Here is a 21403-nt window from a genome sequence, read left to right as displayed (position 1 = left end):
GGGCGGTTACAGAGGGCTTATGGAGAGAAGAGAGGCATCTAAAAATAGAGACTATCACATACTTGTTTGATTGTGAGAAGGAAGGGGCCTTTAGGAGAAGTCTTCCTGTTTGCTTTAAAGAAATCCGTGGCAGAACGACCCATCTGCTGACATTCAGAACAGATTTTCAGACCTTAAACGATTTCCAAAAAATGGCAGACCACAGACATGAGGACAGTTTCAACTGATTAGACATTATAATCCTCCAAACACACACACTAAATGATTCGGCCTGAGACTGCGAGACCAAACACCTGCCATTTGTAGTGAAGATGTCAAAGTGCCGATTTCAAAGGCACAAGATCTCAAAGAAACTTGCTCGTTCAAACGTCACTTCAGAAGAAAAAACTATTGTATAGGACGATCAGTGTCTATGACTAAGCTGCTCTTCTTCTTCAATATCCCACTTTGCTTAGGGCTCAGTTGTGTTTATGTTTGCTGCTACGCTTGTGAGCTGTAAAAGGGCACAACATCTAGTTGGTGACGCTTCCCGATCTGATCACTCGCGTTGATATTTACTATTCCAGATCAGAGAAGCTACAACTCACTCAGGAGCAGCAAAATACTCTTATTGAGCCCACACACTTGAGGATTATTGGTCAAATATTTGGAGAAGATGAGCAGCGCGTTAAGCTTTTCAGAAAATGAACATGGGACAAAACATACTGGCCTTCAAATTAAACCCATGTTGTGCAAGAATAAGATGCAGTCAATGTGCCCCATCCATTGAGCTTGTTTCCCATTCATGCCATGTTTTACCTCAACACAGAAAGAACTCTAACAGACACGCCAAAGTTTTGTCCCACTGCTCTCCTTTGACACCTTTGTATAAAGAAACACATTTTAAAAGCTATTGATCTAACATACTGCCATGAGTTCTCAGCTGTAAGAACTTTTGCTCCAATGCTGCTCACTTGACATTAATAAAGAAAAAACACTGTTCTCAAGGCTTTGTTTAACCCTCAAATTATCATTTTTATTTTCTCTGCAGAAGCGTTTCCACATGAGTCAGATGACCATGACTCAGAGTCAACAGCTCTGCTTATTAAAAACATTAGTTTATTACACTGTATCCTCATGTGATCCTCTCAGTCATAAGATTCCCCTTTTGAATTCCCTTCATGGTTATGTTGACTTTATTAGGCCTGAACAGAGGAATCTTTGTTATAAGTCACTAAAATCATCCTCGTTTTACGATGACATGAACGTCATTAGCTTAGAACCGAACTTCACTGTCTTGTTTTTTTAAGATCATTTCCTTTGTTTAGTTTAAAATGTATCTTCATAGAGAGACCACTATCTTAAATATTTTAACTATCATAACCAATTTTGCATTCACTATGTATGAAGGTCCAATCTGTAACATGTCTACTAAATGAAATCATAAAATGACCTTACTGTATCCTCAGACATTAAGTAAACATTCTGTGTTAAAGTGCTGGCTTCTCTGACAACTACGCAGCAGCCAGTATGTCCTCCTTCTAAGTTTAGGTTCTGGTCCTGAATGGTCTGGACCAGAGAAGTTAATCAGTTTTACAGCACCCACACACGGCTGTTCTTCTCCTTTGCGCCTCGGTTTGCCAGGAAAACGGCAAACCAACAAGTATTGCAACGATGAAAGCGGGCAAGTGAACTGGTTCAGATAGAACTGAATCTACCCGACCTTAAAAGCCTTGACCTTTTTCTAATAAGATCCATGATCACAAACGTGGTGAAACTAGGAAAACATTTGTAGATGGTTTGCAAAAAAATTGATAGAGGTTAGTTTTTCAAGACCTACTAAACTGGTTAAAAACTGAAGCTTCCGTGAGCCCGACATGGCAAACTGTGTGCACATGGACTCAAGTGAGGAGGGGGCATTTTTTTTAATTTGGACTGCAGTACCCATTTAAAGAAAATTGAAGAATAGTGTGCAAGCAATTTGACAAATCTGTTTGCACCAATTTAAAATTGCTGAATTGACCGTGCTCCAGAAGTTCTCCATCATGCTGTTTCCTGTTATCTATCCCTGTTCTGAGAGGCTTGCAATGTCCGTCGGTCAGTCTAATATTCCCCTTCATCTTATGAAGTATCAGACTTTAATGTTTAATGGGTCAAGCTCAGTGACCTAATTAGCTGAGGTGATACGAGTAGACCTCTAGAATCATTCACATGTCACTCAAACTGGTCATGACCCTGATTGTTCAATTCTTTAAGCCTTTAAACTTAAATGGACAAGTAATATAAAAGACTCACAGTTTTCATGGAGGGGGAAGGTAGCCAAAGAATAACATTTTATCTATGTTTCTCTTTGCTGTAAAGCTGGGCTATTATCACCTTTATGGGGAAATATTGTATTTGGAAACAGCCTCAAGTGGCCAATGTAAGGACTGCATTTTTTCTACCTCTTTGTTGAATTAATTTTTCAGTGTAGGGACATGTTGTCCTGCCGACGGGCCATTAGGGGACTGGAGAGTAACCTCTTCTCTTCTTCATCATGTTGTGTCCAGAGGGGCAGGCCCAGGATGACATGGGCCCCTCTTTGAAATGGGTTGCCCCCCCCCCCCCCACCCAGGTGCCACCCCAAAATTCTAAACTATGATTGGCTATTTGCCTTATCAGGGGAGGGACTTTTCAATTAATTGGGCTGTGTTGCAAAATAGCTGTCTTTGCATTTTAATGACGCATATTTTTTCATGTTTGTAATTTAATGAGAAAAATGTTTTGGCAACATTTCTTTTGGCTGTGTTGGTTTTTTAAAATGTACATTTTTGGACCACAGCGGTTTCCATTATTGTATTGGTTTCTCCCCTTCTTATCCCTCAGTGTGTTCAAATTGGAAACAGTCATTTTCAGCGTCTGTGTTTCTGCCTTGCTTGCTGTAACCGGCTCTTTCAGGTCTTTAACTTGTTCCATTGGAGAGTCCAAAACACCCAATTTGTTGAATTTCTGGAGGTGTTGCATTCTTCCTCAATGAGCCACACAATTCTGTGTTTAGTTTCTTTTGTTATCAGGCTGCTGCTGAGTTCAAGCCAGATCAGAACCTCCAGCTTTGGAGACTTAAATTTGATTCAGTAACAGTGTCAATACGAATACAAGCTGGTCTCATTCTTTACAGTTTCAGATATCACAGCCTCTGCAGTTTGATTATTACCCCTTTACTTTCACCCTTCTCTCCTGCATTTTGTGTGCTATACAAAATCGTTGCACCCCTGCCTCACCTTTCACACCACTTTGACAATCAGTGGCCTTTACATTCCTGTTAGCTTAAAGCTGCGCTGCACTGGACAGGAGCAAACAGCAGAGGAATACACCACTTCTCCTGCAGCTCCATAAATCTCTCCGTAAACACCGACCTCCTCCATTGTTATTGGAAAGAGTAACACAGAGTGGCCATGGAAACCAGCGCTGTCATCCCTGGCTGTGCAAGTCTGTGTTAGTGGAGCGTGGGGAACTGTACACAGACCCACCGAAGAGGAAGGAGACACGGCTAGTGTGCGAGTAAAATGCAGTTTTGTACGTTATTTTTTTGGAGTTTGCATTTGGTCATGGCTCTGGAATGGGTCATAGTTTCCATTTTGATGTTATCATTCTCAGAAGGAATTATTAATGACGGGGCTCACTGTTTACTCACGACAATGGAAGCACATTTACATAGTATGTGTGTGCGTTGCTGTTCGCTCCTACATGAAAGTACTTGATTAGAATACCCACAAACCAAAGTATGTCGTAAAAAAGACACTCCAGTGATAGTCAACAATGGCAAGCTGTGTCTTGTTGTGAAAGCAGGAAAGGAGTGAGAGTGAGCGCCGCACAGAGCTGCCTCAAACACATGTGTCTGCAGCCCTGGAAACTCTTCAAGAAAATCCTCATCTGAGCTAGATTCATGAACCGTCCTCACAAAGCTCCCATGTTGAACAGAGGAGCAGTTTGTGCAAACTGTCGTGGCCTGATTGCTCCTCGTCCTGAGTACACAAAGAAACATGTTGTGCTGCCTTTAAGCGCTGTAGGAAATATTGTTGTCACATGTTGGCCACAAAACAACACAATATAGAGAGCCGTTACCAGGAGGGAAGATGATGGACATGATGAAGCTCGTTTAAAGGAACAGTCCTCAATGAATCTCATGGATGAATTTCAGGAAAGTAGTTAGCTTAGCATAAAGGCTTGAGAACATTGTATTCCAGAAACATTGCAGATTAAGATGTTCATTGTTAAGCTCTTGTTCGCCACCTTGGTTTACTCCTGGCAGAACATCAGTTTTTCCATCTTTTAGAGACAATGGAAGCAAACCTGGCAACCTCACTGTGATGACAAGTCTTCAGGAAGCTGCACACAGTCAGTGCACCTGGATCAGTCACTAGTTCCAGCATGAAACGGGGACAGGCCAAACAAACAACTTTCTTATTGGAGCTGAGCCAAGCTAGCTGTTTCCCCCCTGCTTCCAATCTATAAAACATTGATGTAGTCTTAGTGACGTTTTTTTTTTTTATGAAGAGGTGATAGAAAGCCCACCAAAGGCGGTCGCCACATAGGAAATACTTTCTCAACCTAACTTTTAATCAATCTGGAAACAGACAAAGAGTTGGAGTTCATGCGGGCCTTTAGCTTCCTGGTAAGTAGCTACGACGTGTCAGTCAACTCAGCCACGCCCCCCAAAAATATGCTAATTTAGGAATACATCTACTCCTTAATAACATCAAAAGAGATGCGTTACAAAAATATTCCCCTCCCGTACAATGTGTACTAATAAAGCAATGGCAGAGGCTGCTATGTAATATGTCATCAGTATAACAAATACATTTATGCACTGCTGGCCGAGCGGCAGGACCAATCAGTATGTGGCTGCGGATCACTGGGGATCGAACCCCTGATCCTCCGGTTGAGAGACGACCGACTGAGCCACACCTGCCCCAAGTGGCTGTTCCCCCTTGGGATTAACAAAGTATGTCTTCATAATCATTCATGTAAACGTGTTTAATCCTGCTATATAAATAGCCATATGGTGTTAATGAGAGACTCAAGGAACTGGCTTCAATTTTTAACACTGAACACTTTTTCAGTTTGAGCTTAAAATGTGTTTTCTGAACGCAAAGTAGCTTTTTTGATCACTTTATTAAGTTTAAATGTATGCAACAAGTGACTGGAGTACCTCATAGCAAGCTGTTTGAAACATTAAGAAAAGAATCACAACCCTTTTTATCAGTTTCCTGTATTTATGATTTGCAGACACAGACAGTTGATCTGGGGACACACTGAGTGTAAAATGAATCATTTGTGCTTTATTAGCCTGGAACGCTGTATAGCCTTAAGCCACTCAATGCAAATAAAAAGGTGTTTAAACTGTTTTGTGTTAACAAGGTAGAGAGTGTGAACAACACCTTTACAGTATATACACCAGTGGACACAAGGCTTTGTGTCGTTTTTTTGCACAAATGAAGTTCTGTTTCTTCTTTGTTATGGATACATCATAAAAAGTCTATATCTTCATCTTACTTCAATACAACTAATCTACCTTCAGGATTTTGTTTTCAGTCAGTGCCCTTTGAGTAAACTGTCCATCCTGTTTTTTCATGCCATGGGTCAAGGACTCCAAAAATTCAGTGAAACAAGTGAGATTTGGCACACGAGTGGCATGGAGTATTTGTTTGGTTTCCATGGAGCTGTGACGCTGATCTGTCTCATTCCTCAGTGATCTGAGGATCTAAGTTTACTCCTAAAAATGACTGTAAGGAAACCACAGAAGGTAGAGAGAGAGAGAGAGAGAGAGAGAAAGGGGAAAGAATTAAAAATGAATGGAAAGAGGTGAAATAGAGAAAAGAAAAAAAGAGAATGAAAGGAAGAAACAAAAGTTTCTGAGCTCAGTTTAACAACTGGCCGGGTGACTCATCCCTCTCTCTCCCCCCTCAGGGACGTGCAGCATGCCATCACTTTATATAGAAATCTCTCCCTCTCTATGATTAAAGGGGACGAGTGGAAAAATAGAGGAGAGCAGGGAGTTCTCTCCCCAGAGTTTTATGCTGTGTGTGACCGTGACACTCTTTCCCATGGCTCTCACATCAGAATAAAACACACACACATGCACAGTCCTAAGGCTGGTCAGACCAAAGCATGCCTACACATCAATCACACCAAGCAGACAGTCTAGGACAGAGTGGGCGTTTGGAGAATGATAAATCAGCAGGCAGATTTAGTTTTAATAAGAATGCAGTATTGAGCAGTCTAGCCGTTTTTGGACCAATCAGTCTTGTGGAGTCTCTGAGAAGAACGGCCCTCTGGGAACTTTCCTGAGGATACATACCTTCCACATCAATATGAACCCTGAGAGACGACAGCAGGCCGTCGGTTGGTATAGCAACCGTGCATACATCGACAACAATAATAAGATAGAAGACGCCATGGCTGGAGCTGTGTGTTTCTTGATAGTGTCGTCAAGTTTCTTAATAAAAAAAAAACAGCGTTGTAAGCAAGCATGTGAATTAGGATGAGTTAACATTTGGTGTAGACAAAACCTGTATGTAATCTCAGGAACGTAAATCCATACGTTTCTGAAGTGGCATTATGAAGCCAAAATATGACGGTTGGCATATTGAATAAGCTATCTTAACCTTACTTTCGATCTACCAGGCAAAGCATTAGAGTAAAGTAGGCTTTAACCTACTGGCAGACAGTTTTTGAACCCGGCTGAAAACATGTTAAAATCTGCTGTAACAATGGGTAATTTAACATGAGACTTTGCTTTTGCAGCCAGCCTTAAGTGGACACTCAATGAACTGCAGTTTTTTTGCACTTCCACTTTGGCTTCATTTTTAAACACCAAAGGTTTCTTCTCTGTTTTAACACAAAACACAGACAGTGACTTCCGAGGTAACACATCTTGGTTTCATTAATTTTCTTTCCTATTTTGTCAGAGCTCTGAGGCACTAGCCAATCACAGCACGGGAGGCAGAGCTTAATGCGGGGGGGAAAAAATCCTAAATGCAACACAGGCAACCTCCATCTTTACAAAGCTTTGTCACAGCCTTGTATTTATAACCTTGCTGTATTAGCTTGACTTCCCCATTGGTTAAATAATGACAGAATCCATGTTTGAAAAAAAGGTATTTGTTGTGTATTTTGATTTAATAGTTTGAAAGCAAACTAAACAAACATGCTCACCCTCAGAAACGTATGTGGGTGCTGAATCCTCAACCAAAGAATATCGAAAGTATTTCAGGAAAGCACACCACAGTGAAGCCACTGACGAAGGACTTTGCTTGAAACGTTTGGGTAATATAAAAAAGTTTTTATCTAAGATTTTGGTGTGCTTTACTTTTATACTTTTAATATAATAGTTTGACCAATGTCTCATCTGTTAACATGGAGGAGGCGGAGCTTATGACCTATACTGCAGCCAGTCAGTAGGGGGAGGGCTAAACATTTTGGCTTCACTTTAGGGGATCTGTTGTGTCATCCATCTTTATATACAGCATATGTTTTAGACAATCAACTTTAATTAGCCGGAAAAAAATCAACATTACAACAAAAGGTTCTTTTGGGCTGAAAGACGGACTGATGTTGCTCAATAGAGAATTACGTTTAATAGTACTCGCTTTTGCCTGAATAACTGAAAAATGGAGTTAACATCTTTCAGAATGATTTTTTTGTTATTATAGTCTGTCCATCAGTAAAGCTGTTTGAATGTTTGAACGGAGGAATACTCTTCTTGGAATCTGTGAAAATGAAAAAAAGAAAGTCATATGATATATCCTAAACATTCATTTCCTGAGTGGAAAATGTGGTGCAATAATGTCCCATCACTTCATTTATGTATCACAGAGTGATGAATCACACTTAACTGAGTCAACATACACCAACTTTAGCAGATTTTTTTATATGGAAAAGTCCAGTTCAAGTTCCTTCTGAAAGGCACAGAATCCTTAGAGGTGAAATTCACACGTTGGCTGATGGTCTAATGCTAACACATTTTCAGGTCAACATGCCAAACTGCATGGGCTAATGAAGCTCGTTTGATTTGATAAAACGCTCGAGAGCTGCTACTTAACGGACCTTGTGGTGAGCTTATTTTCCCCTCTTAAGTGAGCTGGTTTGTGTCATTCACGAGCTCCAGAAAAAAGAAGCCTCAGTGTCCTCATTTGCCTCTCAGAGCGTCTCAGTTCCTCTTTATATCAGCGGCCGTAGCGTGAGGATTCCCTGTTTTCCTGGATTTACTGGAAAATCCCCTCAGTGTGTGGTTGTGTGTGTATATGTGTGTATGCATCTGGCTTTTCCACAGCAGTAGGGGAGTTCTCTGGAGTTTGAGTTTAGGCAGGAAAAGAGAAACAGAGAGGGGTGTGTTACGACGGGATTACTCTCTCTCTCCTCCTCCACATGAGTGGTTACAGTGTGGGCTCCGAGTGGAAAGCTTCCACGGTGTCCACAAACCCGCATAAACACACACATACAGACTCCCAGAAAGACACAGTCAAAGAATTGCACTTTTGTACATACTTATACATTCATTACTCTTTCTCTCTGTCTCTCACACACAAAGACACGCACACACACACACACACACACACACACACACACACACACACACACACACACACACACACACACACACACACACACTCTGGCGTCACAGTAGGGCTTCTCTGTGACTCGTCTGTGTTTTTTTCCTTTCATCTGAACAACATTATAGTTCCCATTAGGCTCACCACTGTTACCATGGAGACACAAGTACAACTAAATGTTGTTGACTGCCAGTGGAGGCAGTTAAATTGGTTCATTCTGGCAGGATTTTTACGAGTACACTTTATTCAAAACACTCACAGAAGGAAAAAAAACCCTTATCATACCAATGACAGGATGTACTTCAATGGAGATTTTGATTATAAAAATAAAAAAAACATAATGAAGAGTTTTCAGTCGGGGATACAGGAAGTGTTGGCACACACACACATGGGTGAGGTAACCATTCAGGCATTGTTGTTGCTGCCATGGTAACGCCGCTGGTTGAAAGCTGCAGGAGTTCAATCTTCTCCTGACACAACTGATATATATAAGAATAATAATAATAAGAAGAAGAAGAATAAATCTGAAAAAAATGTATTAATAATGTTTCATCCAGGAGAAGGAAGAGCTTCAAACACTTTCAAAAATATTTCACAAGAAATATCACATACATCACATTCCTCCAGATCAGCCAATAGAAAAGTTATATTGCAGTAGACCTTTTCACTTAATTATGCATTATTAAATACTTTGTGCTTAGATGTTGAGATTTGGACCCGGATTGTTCAACAGCACTGCTTAATAGCTATATACATACATACAATTTCAGCTGGAAAAAAAAGGGATTTGGGGGTTTAGTTACTCTTGAAAACATTGTCCGTGTTCAGGCTTCATGTTCCTGCTGAGCTGCAGCAGAGTCAGAAGTCACCATGCGTGCACAATCATCATGAAAGACAGACATTGAGTTGTGCTGACAACACAGAGCAGCAGCGAGCTGATCTCAGCAACTGACGCAGACGCACAAACAAAAACACACACATGCATACACAGTGAGGGGCTTCTGTCTGAGCTTTTATATACATATACATATTATATGATATTATATTATATATCTGTACCCAGCACAGATGTCTGTCAGATGAAGTGGAATTGGCTGCTTAAGACATAAAAAAAACATCAAACTTCTGTATCAGTCTGAATCAGGCTCATGTTCTTGTGTCTTTGTTCATCATGTGGTATAAAATATAAAATGGTACATCCTGCTCATTTCTGAAAAAGTGCCACTCCTAACTGCACAGTGCTTTAGGCCAAAGAGTCGAATTACAACTGACTTTTTTTCACCGACAGTCATGATAGAGTTAAAAGACTGTCTTCAAACGGCCTGTCATCCCATTATCCTTCATTTCTATAATTCTTCTGCAAGTTTTCTTTGTGTCATTTTCCGTGAAGAGCAGAAATTGAACGGACAAAAGAAAAAACACCAAGTCCCCTCATGGTCTTCATGACTACTCAACGGGCAGCGCTACTGGTTATGATTGAACATTTAAGCTACTTGATGCCTGTTAAGAGACGAGTGTCCAGGTATGTCTATGACTCTACTCAAGCCAGACAGAGGCTGTTTTTGAAACCAGCTGCTGCAGGTAGTATGTACTGACTGGGCCAAAATGCAGTATGCAATTTGCAGTATACAAACAAATGCGAGATCCACAATATGCCAAAAATACTTGGATGTGTACCTATTCAGGAAAAATCTACAGTATAGCCCCATAGCAACTGAAATAAATTCAAACTAGAGGAGCTTGTATATAACTCAACTGTTGAGTGAGTTTCGATAAAGGTATTCAGTTGAATAATTGTGATGAAATCTTCAGGACAACTCAAAATGTTTTGCTCCTCCTGGGTTACTAATTACAGAAATATTACACAAGTTATGTTCCAGTTTGCTCCAAACATGCACCAGTTATTACACGCCCCAGAAGATAAAGTCCTCTATCTGTTACCAGGATCATTAGAGGGAACCTGTGAGGTGTGTTATACTGTAAGAGGGAAAAGATGAGCTTTTATCCCTCTGTGTGCACTTGAGACACACACACACGCGCACACACACACACACACACACACACACACACACACACACACACGCGCGCGCACAATCACATGCACACGCATATACACAACAAAAGAAAAAGAGAAAAAAGAGTAGATCAACATTGTGATGAAACAAATCACAAGACAAATATTTCCCTGACGCATTATCGCTTTAACCATCTCTCTCTCTCTCTCTCTCTCTCTCTCTCTCTCGCTCTCACTCAGACACACACTCAAACACACACACGCACACACACACACACACAAATACACATTATAGTTCAGTGTGTTTTCAAACCAACTTTCCTCTCAACAATTACTTTGTAATTTAAGAGCTAACCAGATACGAAAACTACGTACATCCTTGTGTATGTTTTTCAAGAGCTAAAGGCAACATAGAGTCTCAGTCCCACACACACACACACACACACACACACACACACACACACACACACACACAAACACACAGACACACTTACTCACAGAACCATTACATACCTCATTCATCTATTTTCCATGGCTCTGAGTGTACCTTCCTGTCGAAGGCGCAGCAGCCTCAGGGAAGAACAATGTCCCATTAAATTAGGAGGGTCAGGAAGTCAACACACTAAGGTGAATGCCTGAACTTCCCTCTAAACTCTTTCCATGTACTGCGGACACACACAAACATGCACGCAGCACAGAATTCCCTCCAGCACACCGACATCAGCTGAATATTTCCAACGCAAACACATTAGCTTGTGACGGGTGAGGGTTTCCCAGGCATTCACAGTTAGCTGTTTGTCCGGGCTCTGCAGAGATAAGTGAGCAGTCTAGACAGACGTCATTATTAAAGTTACAAGTTACAAAAGCATTCTAAAAATCTCAGTGTTCTTTACCTCTTGTTAAATGATACGGTGAAAACAAGCAATTACACATATCACTGATAAAAATATCATCATTCTAGCACTGAACGCTGTTGCTGCACCGTCCTCTTAGCGCCTTGTCCTGCCTCCCGTTTAATTTGATATGTTTTATGTTCTGGTTTCCAATGTGTCCATCTTTCTAACTTGCCTATCTTAGAAACATCTCATTCCAATGTAAGACCAAGATGGATCACCTTCTGTTCAATTTGGAAATATGGCAAGTTGTTTGTTTTGGAAATTTGATCAACGACAATGTGTTTTGAAATTTGCACCAATGGAGCGATGCTTGCGAACTAGTTCAGGCACCATAACTCGAGCTGCACTGACTTGACACAGACGTGCATCGTTGTCCACAACTACCTGACAAACATGTCATCTCAAATGGGAGGTCTTTTTTTTTCAAACTGCAATATTTCCAGCCTCTTCCCGCTGCTCTGTCTTGCACATGTACTGCGCTCTTACTTCCAACCCCACCGGCACCTCACCAGCATCAACCTGTGTGCTCCGACTCAGGCGGTTTAAGATATTATCTCATCACTCCAATAATTTCTGCATTTTTAAATAAATCTTGGGAGTGATGAGGTCGGAGCCTAGATGCCAAGCACAAACAGTGTTCTGCTACTGCAATAAACTATTTAAATCATTTAAAACGGGAACTTTTTTTGACTGGGTTAACAAAACATTTCCACAAGTAACGTGAAGAATTTGCCCTGTGTTCTTTTTTATTTATTTAAAGATTTATTTTGAGGCTTTTTGGGCTTTTATTTGAGAGATAGGACGGTGGATAGAGTCAGAAATGGGTGAGAGAGAGAGTGGGGAATGAATTGCAGGAAAGGAGCCACAGGTCGGATTTGAACCTGGACCGCTTGAAGGTTATTTTTATTTCCCAGGTTCTTCCCAGTGTATATTTGAGTTTTAGAGGTATGGTGTTGGACTTCAATTGATTTTGGACAGATCCAAGCTACCCCCACCCCTCACCCTCAGCCCCTCTGACGGTCTTGAAGCATTCCTCTTACATGTAAGTCATTCTTGTCACCTGAAGAAAAAAAATTACCGTTATGATTCAAACTAAATGACAACTATAGCTTTCAAAAATAAGCAGGACACTCCTCTGTCCCTCGAAAGAAATGATATATCCTGTAAGAAAAAGCGTGCAAACGTTCAAGTCGTTAACAAGGACTCCTGTGACAAACACTTTGTCCGTATCAAACTTGGACCACACAGTGCTTAAGCGATTTTCAACACCCACTGCATTGTCCTTGAGATCGAAACAAGATGTAATACATTTGAGCTGTGCAGGTATTTTCCAGCAGCCCCGCCTTGTCCATACAGCTGTTCAGGAAAGCCCAAATCCTTCATCCAAGGTCAAGTTTACCCAAGATACTGCAGTACAATACCGTCATAAAACCTCCATCACACTGCTGCAGAACACAATAGAAAGGAGACCCCACCCCCCCAACCCCTCTACCGCCCCTCCACGCTCATACCTCCACCTTCCAACACTTTGATGCTATCATCTTCCTGCTGAGCAGATGGTTTTTCCAAGACTCTGAAGCATCATTCCACTTGTGTTGTTACTCGATTCAGACAACAGTGGAGGAAAAAAAAACGTCTCCCATTTCCACGCTTTACCCCCCTCCCCCCTCCCCTTTGCCCCTTTGTTCTGGCTCGGCTGTGTTCCTGTTTTGACCATGAAACATAAAAGCTGTGTAGAGGGAGAGGAAAAGACAATACGTACAACAAGTTTTTGGCCCTCGTGCAGACACTGGGGAGCCCGATTGGACAAGGATTTGCCGTGATGGAAAGAGGAAGAAACCCCCCCCCCCCCTCCCCCTTTCTTCCATCCCATCATTAGCAAGCCGGAGCATTGCATTACAGAGGTGAAGGGGGCACATGAGGGAAAAGGAAAAGAAAAGGCTCCCTCATCAGGATATACAAGTTGGAAACGATGAGTGAAAAGGTTGATATGAGGGCTGACAAATCGTAGGAGAAGAAGCTTTCGGTGTTGCTGTGCAGGAATGTTGTGACAGGGTGGGCCGGGATCAGGGGCGAGTCCGCTCTGTGGATGGTGTTCTGTACTGAAGGTGTGAAACTGTGCTGAGCTGAACAATTATGTAAGAAAAGTAAACACCCAAATCCAAACCTGTGGGCCCTGGAGGCTTCAAAGCTCATAACTATGAGAATGATAAAATGGCTATTCTTAGATCCTTGCATCTAGTGAGGCTAATTTTCCCTGAGGGGTGGTTAGAATTGTAAATGGTTCACCCCATTGAAAAACTGCAGTTAATTATTGTGCAGTAAAATGGAACTGAAGCTGTTTTTACTCCTGAAAACTTTTCTGAAGTTTTGTGCATGTGCGAAAGCACCAATACTGAGGGTTGTGCTACCAATAGGGTCATTGCTCATGATGTCTTGATTAGGACTTTAAAGACAAAGTCAGGGCTTGGACTAGACCTCCTACTTGGTGTGCTTCACTCAGCTCATGCCTTTGAACTTTCCTCATGGCCTTTTTTGAGCATCACTTGGTATTTATGTGACTTTAACAGTGACTTTGACTTTGTTTGTCCAGGTGTACGCACCTGTAGTGCAGGCGAAGGTAAACATACACGTTGTTTTTTTATCTATTACTACAAGAGAACTGAAGTAGATCAGGGTCTCACAGTCGTGTCATGTCTCTCCTGCTGTCTCTGCATGAAGCTGATTCATTGTTCAGAATCAGAGCGTGTGTAAACTCGCAGGGAAAAACACAATAAAATCCCGTAACTTTGACTCACCCTGATCCTGATTGGAACACCTTTAAGCTCTCTCCTCACCTGTGTGTGTGTGTGTGTGTGTGTTTTGAGGAGAATGATATGCACAGTTTCTCTCTCAGAATGTGGCTGCACTGTGTAACTCTTCAGCACTTTGCTCAGAGCTCTATCAAAGCCCCTCCCCGTCTTTTTCCATGTCCACGTTTTCCATTCCTCTGCACATATTTTCTCTCTGTCATTTCTCTGTCTTTGGTATGACATACATGAGTTACACCTGGAGTCTTGTTACAGATTACTCTTAGTCTCTTCTCTGCCAAAAGTAATCAGCACACATATCTGTTTAGGCTGGCCTCTAATGCCTGGCGAGTCATGTTCATCACCTTGTTTTGCCTGTGTGTGCCTGTGCAGACTGGATGAGGAAGGAAAATTGTACAAATAGACGCACGTGCATTTCATAATAGTCGGCATTCCATTCTTCTGCCAATCATACTATCCCAAATATCCATCTGGTGCCAACTTTAAACCATCAAGTAACCAATCCCTTATTCTAACCCTGTCAACACTCTGCCTATGTTACAGAGCTACTCGCATCACTTTGCTTACACTTCATCAAAACAAATGAACCAGTTGTATTGAGCTATGTCTTGTGTACACAAGTCAAATGTACAAACTCACACACACTGCAAGATAATTGGCTTGATCGTCCCATTTTTCACAATCTTCAGAAAAGTCCAGATTTTTTTAGATTATCTCGCCAGATTTTTCTGTGGTGAAATCGTAAATATTAAACATATTCAACAGTAAACGCTACACTTTCAAATTTAATCCAAACATTTCAAAGTCTTCACTTACAGTATTAGGAGACTTTTCAAAAGTAAGGTTGTCAAAATGTTCCATACATTTGGATGTTTTAGAATGAGAAAATGTCCTTTATTTTAAAGGCCACATATTATACATAATACACTTTACCATGTTTTTCTAACACTAATAATGCGTCTCTAGTCTCTCTACAAACCCAACAGTTACGAGAAAAGTCCATTCATCTTTTTTTTTCCTGCTCCATTTTTCAGAAAATGTGTGCTCAAACAGGCCGTTTGGAAAAAATAATTTGTGACATCACAAAGGGCAGCAACCCCTCCCCCAGGTGGGTGACACTCCCACAGATAGGTGTTTGTTCAGAGCTCTGAGTCTGCCTTCTTACCATAACTATTGGGCACAGATCGGTCTTGGTCTCATTGGACAGTTATAATATTTGTCCAACCTGATTTTCAGCCAGGTTAACATGAACTTGCACTGACAGTCTTTGTGTTCTTCTCTTTACAGGATGAAGTGAAGGTTCCCTCCAAACTCAACGTGTCCAAATCAATGAAGGTTTCTGAATCGGTGTCTGGGAGCAGGGGAGGCAGCCTGCTAGAGCTCAAGGAAGCTGACGAGGAGCTGGCAGAGGAGGGAGGAGAAAAGGAAGACAAACCCCACATAGACCTCTCGTCTGATGAGGAGGGAGAGGTGGCCGAGGAGGTCATTTTAGAGACCCGTGCCGAACGCATCAAACGCAGCAGCCTGCAGCGCGTGCAGACCCTGAAGACGGTTTTCTCAAAGGAGAAGATGGATAAGACCAAAGCCAAGACCAAACAGAACCTGGAGAAGACCAAACAAAAAGCCAAGGACAACCTGGAGCAGACGAAGCAGAAGACAAAAGATAATCTGGAGAAGACCAGGCAGAAAACCAAGGAGAATATAGAGAAGACCAGGCAGAAGACCAAGCAGAACCTGGAGAAGACTCGTCACAACATCGAGAAGAAGATGGGCAAGCTCGGAAACCGCATCAGCGTCAACCAAGAGCGCAAGCAGAAGATGCAGACATCCCGTGACAAGGTGAAGAAGGCCTTTACGCCTGACCATGTGGTTTACGCCCGGTCCGAGATGGCCGTGTACAAGGTGCCCCCCTTCACCTTCCACGTCAAGAAAATCCGGGAAGGCGAGGTTGAGGTCGTCCAACAAGGCACCGAGATGGTGGAAGTGTGCCCAGAGGAGCACTTCAGCGGGGTGGATGAGGAGGTCGAGGAGGCGGGAGAGGAGGTGGAGATGGAGATGATGAACGGAGGAGGGGACGAGGAAGAGGCTGAGGAGGATGAAGAGGATGACCAAGAAGTCCTGCATGAGCATGAAGACAGAGATAGAGACAGCGACTAGATGTAACGAAGAAGAGATTTGCCAACATCCCTGAAATAATCCTTTGCACCAACCCTGAAGTTCTTTTTAAAAGAACCGTTTGATCTTTCAGATTTTGGCCGCCATTCCTTTAAATAATGATGACTTGTGTTTTGAAATTACGTTTTTGCTGAGATCTGAGAACATGGCTCTTGCCTTATTCGACAGGTTATTCTCACGTCCAGACTAGCCAAAGGAAGTGCCAAAGAACCCTTTTGGTCAGGAAAGCTTCAGGACAGATGTGTGCCAATTAAAATATGCTGTTAAGGAATGTTACACGATTAAAGGACCTCATGTTGGATCATGCTTTAAAGGGATAGTTCTGTATTTTTGAAGTGACTTTGGATGATGTACGTGCCAATAGTCAATATATCAGCCTCAGGAGTTGCTGGTCAGCGTGGCAGCCCCTTTAAAGAGAGACTGGCCGGAGTGCCTGCACACAAGCTAGGCTAAATGGCTTTAAAGACGGGGGCTGTTTGCACGGCATAATTTTGCTAATGTTAAAGAAAAAACAAGCTATAAAACTAGGTTGGGGTAAATGTGGTCTAGCTTGAGAAAATTCCTGGTGATTTAATTTTCCGTCAGCAAGCCACTTCACTTTAACATTACTTTGCCACACTGTTCCTCCGCCTGCTCAAAAAATACCAAACTACCCCTTTAAGACCAATTCATGAAAACAATTTATGATCATCTAAAAACAGACAAAGAGGTCAAGCTGAGACTGGCTTAAAGCCTCCTTGCCTACAGCCACATTACAGCCACCTTTCAATCAAAATAACCCCCTTATTAATAATATTTCTGCACAACTCTTTACCCTATAATAAAGCAGATTAAAAATGTCACCCAATAAAGAAATGGGTGACTGAACGTGTTCTTCAAACCAGGCTATAAACATTTTGATTTCTGCTGTACAAATGGATATTTAAACATAATGGGGATTGGTTTGCTTTTGCAGCCAGCTCAAGTGGACGCTCGAGGAACTGCAGTTTTTGCACTTCATTGGCTTTCTTTCTCAACAATGGAGGTTCCTGTTACGGACAAATACAAGACTCCTAATGCATGCTAAGACACCTTAGGTTTCGATACCCTAACAGACATCTGTTTCCTAACACATTTGACATATCAATATTTTTTTTAAGTCAATAATGTGCCATTGTTTCTTTAACAGCTTCTAATGCTGCACTCAAAATTGCAATATTAAGATTAGATGAACTGTGCACGTTGCAAAGAGAGCAGGAGTCAGCAGCTGACTCCGAACATTTGCATTCTCAGATCTCAGCAAGTTACCTTGGTCAACACAGTGTTGTTTATTTTTTAAAGGAGCGATGGCCAAAAATACAAAGAGATTTAAGATGAATAAAAAGGTTATCACTTAGCATCTTAAGGTTGGGCTATTTTATTTTTTTTCCGAAAGGCTGAATAAAATTCTTCTGGTATTTGTGAAAGCACTTCAAGGGGCTGATTAGAGTCCTTTTGTGATTGGATGAAAAAGATGTTCATGAAAACTGAAAGAGGACGAAGAATATGGGATGAGGAATCAGAGAACAACTTTTTTGTGGGTGGGACTACTTTGGGGAGGGAGGGGGGGCTAATGACAGGGCTGATAACCCTTATGAAGAGGTGACCACCAATACCCTTGTAAGAAAATGTAACTTGTCAGCGTTCATTTTTTCAAAGTGCTAACCACTCGTAAATAGTGGCATGAGAATATGGACACGCATCATCATCATTCTGATCATTGCATTTGTTGAAAATGATTTGTTACATGTTCACGCTTCTTTCAGAAATTCCTTGTATTTTAATATTTTTTACATTTCACACACACACATGAACCATTTCCTCTCCATGCATTCATTGCTCAGCTGTTTAAACAAGTGTTATCTTACTCTGCCTTGACACATCATTAGAAGCACATCGATTCGGTTGTAACTTCTAGTTTTGGAGCTCACAGTTTAATGTTTTTTTTGTCTGATTTTTTTATGTGATCACCATTTACACAAGGCCGATGTCATCTCCTTTTCCTGTGACAGAACGTAGCCTCACAGTCGTCCTTTCCGCTCTCTTTGTTTCATGCTTTTGTTACATTTTACCGCCGGTTTCCACCAAAGACTAACCAGAACCAATGAAGATGAAGGTCTGCAAAACACAGAGCCGAGACAGCTCATTCATAGGTCCATTACATTTCACTCACTGCTCGTTTTCACACTATGATCTCCTTTAAATGTTTTATGTGCTATTTAAAGATGTTTTTCATTTATAAACAGATTTAAGGACCAATTCTTTCAGCATGTATTACAAACCTTAATCTTCCTATCAACACTGTGTACTCTCTGGTCCAGTCCATGTGCAAGAACAAAGTTTCCCAAAAAGTGTGTATGTTATTGCTGCGGTGTGACGCTGCCCTCTAGTGTCCAGTCATCTCACTCTAATGATCTCTGCTGCAGATTAGAGGTGCATTTCACCTGATCTCTTAACTGCTCTCTTTCAATTGATCTTTATATTAGAAGATGTCCACATTGATGTCACATTTTTTTTTAGTGCGTAACAAGATGTATAAATGTGTTTTATATAGCCGCCACGCCTCGTGGTATATTATGAGTGCCTTGCGAGAATTAATTCAGGAACTAATGTTTGACATTCTTGAATGTTCTGCTCTGACTGCATTTTCAAAGCACATTCGAGATCAATTTGCATATGCATCTATCCAAACACATTCTGGTAAGTGTAGCGGGACATTGAAGTGGCTGATGGGGAGTTTCACCTGCATAGATCAGCAGTCAATTAAAGAGAAAGAAAAACATTTGGGTGGAAAAAAAATAAAATTGACCGTTACCAAAGACCACGACATTGCCACAGTATCTTACAAAGTTTAGTTCCTATCTCAAAGACATCACAGTTTTATTTGTTCTTTTGTTATGTATATAATGTGAATCACTGCCTGTGCAGATCATCATGCATTATGATTTATTTACAATGAGAGCCTCTCGCCTTCTGCTGCCTGCACCTCTTCTTCTTTTAGAAACAGCTTCTCGGGCCCAATTATTTTGATGTGTGCACAGATTTTATGCGCAGTATGTGATATCGACACACTTACAGTGATGAAATATTGCAGGGTTTTTTTTTGGCACGTTTAAGAAAATAACTTTCTTATCGTGGTTTAATGCTCAGCCATTCAGAGAGGAGGAGCTATGTCTGTCAGAGCAGCAACAACATGCAGCCGTGCTGAGGCCCCCAAACAGCGAAGCACAAAATGTAGTTCACACTTCAATGTTTCCTTGCTTTGGTTTTGTTTCCTGTTTAATGTTTCATTGCTTAACCACTAATGATTTAATTAATAAAAGCTATTTGGTTCACAGTTTCTGTCTTTTTATTTATTTGATCCTGAAACATAAAAAAGGGACACAAGGACCCCTGTTGATTACACAACATTATATATGTTTAATGCCAAATTCAGTGGGGCTTTTTGTTTAATTTTTTTTTTCAATATATATTTAATTTGCCAAAAAAGTCTGCCTATTGCTCAGATTAAATTTACAGCTCATGTTACATTGATCTACATGCATGCTGTTGCTATTTGGCTTTAAAATGTTGCTGTAATGAGGCAGAGGAAAAAAGAGCAAAAGAAAAAAGAGGAAGATATACTTTCTATGTGGGGAAATTCTATTTTACACTCTGGTATTGAGAGGTTCACGCAGGCTGAAATCTACACATGCACAAATAAATCCCATGGACATGCATTCATGGAAAGATGTCAGCGTGAAGGAGCTGCCCTCAGTAAGCGCTAGGCAGTGCTCAGGAAATTAACTGGCACCTCTCCAGCTACCAGACCAATTTCAAGACCTGGTTTGCACCAGGACTTGAACCGGTGACCCTCCGGTTCCAACCTTACAGACTGAGCTACAGCCTCCCCACAAGTCAATTTGCTCCAAAAAATACTTTGATTCATTGTCATTGAGTTTCTTGTTTTGTTTTTTGAAAACCATTTAATTCTAATTTATATCGATCTTATTTTATCTATTTATGCGATGTAAAATACTTTTTAATTCACCTGGCTTCAAAACAAATTTCGCCAAGGGGACAATAAAGTTGGAGTTGAAGTTTTCTTTTTTTTAAACTTCCACTTTGTTGTCCTTAATCCATAAATGTAGACAGACCTAAAAGAGACATCCAACATCCACCAAGTCAAAAATGAAATGAAGATGTACTTCATTAGAGGGACTGAAAAATAGAAAAGTCGCCAAGACTGTTGGGATTTATCTTCAATAAAACAACATTAAAGCTTATACTTTCCTTTTTATGATAACTTTATTTAATCAATATTTACTTGTAACACATCTTTAAGATTCAACACTGGATGGGATCCAGCAAACCAACACTTATGTAGCCTATATATTATTACTCAATGTTAAAATCAGATATTGTTATCAAGGAATTTCATGTTTCTGTCTTAAAATGACTCCAAAACAATAAGATCTTGTTGTTAAGTATATATCCTATTTATTGATCTGCTCATAGCTAATCATGCACTTATTTCCATGCATTAGGAGCAAAAACAGGTGAAGTGTTGTTTCTAAATGTGTAGGCTACATGTTTTTAAACTGTTGCTTCCAGCATTGTGATTCATCATCAGAGGTGGGGCTGTTAGCGGAAATACGAGAGCTAGCAAGCTAGCGGAAGTTATCATGAATAAGACCGGAAATGCCCAGTGTCTTTTACAAAATTGAAAAAACGCTGTGATGACTGTTGTTACAATTCCACTTTTATTGAGCGAAAAATGAAAATATGTCCCTTAAGCAAATTAATTGATGTATTATGTATTATTTACGGTCAGCCAACAACGCGATATTAGTCTTCGTTTGTTTACAAACAACAGTGATTATAATGTATTGTTTTATTTTGAAATTCATAACCGGTAGCTGTGTTTTGTAGTTCATT

General features: G+C 40.9%; 1 protein-coding gene across 1 annotated transcript in view; it reads left to right on the top strand.

The window, feature by feature from the left end:
• Positions 1 to 19823, top strand: part of LOC109996949 (caveolae-associated protein 1) — a 28776-nt gene extending 8953 nt beyond the window's left edge. The window contains exon 2 of the mRNA XM_020651292.3: positions 15581 to 19823. Coding sequence (XP_020506948.2) covers positions 15581 to 16450 — 870 coding nt within the window. The 3' untranslated portion in view covers positions 16451 to 19823. The remainder of the gene's footprint in view (positions 1 to 15580) is intronic.
• The last annotated feature ends 1580 nt before the right edge of the window (positions 19824 to 21403 follow it).

Source organism: Labrus bergylta, chromosome 21 (genome assembly GCF_963930695.1).
Source record: "Labrus bergylta chromosome 21, fLabBer1.1, whole genome shotgun sequence".
NCBI classification, from domain to species: domain Eukaryota; kingdom Metazoa; phylum Chordata; class Actinopteri; order Labriformes; family Labridae; genus Labrus; species Labrus bergylta.
The sequence above is the reverse complement of the archived record's forward strand: the minus strand, read 5'-3'. Positions and strand labels throughout refer to the sequence as shown.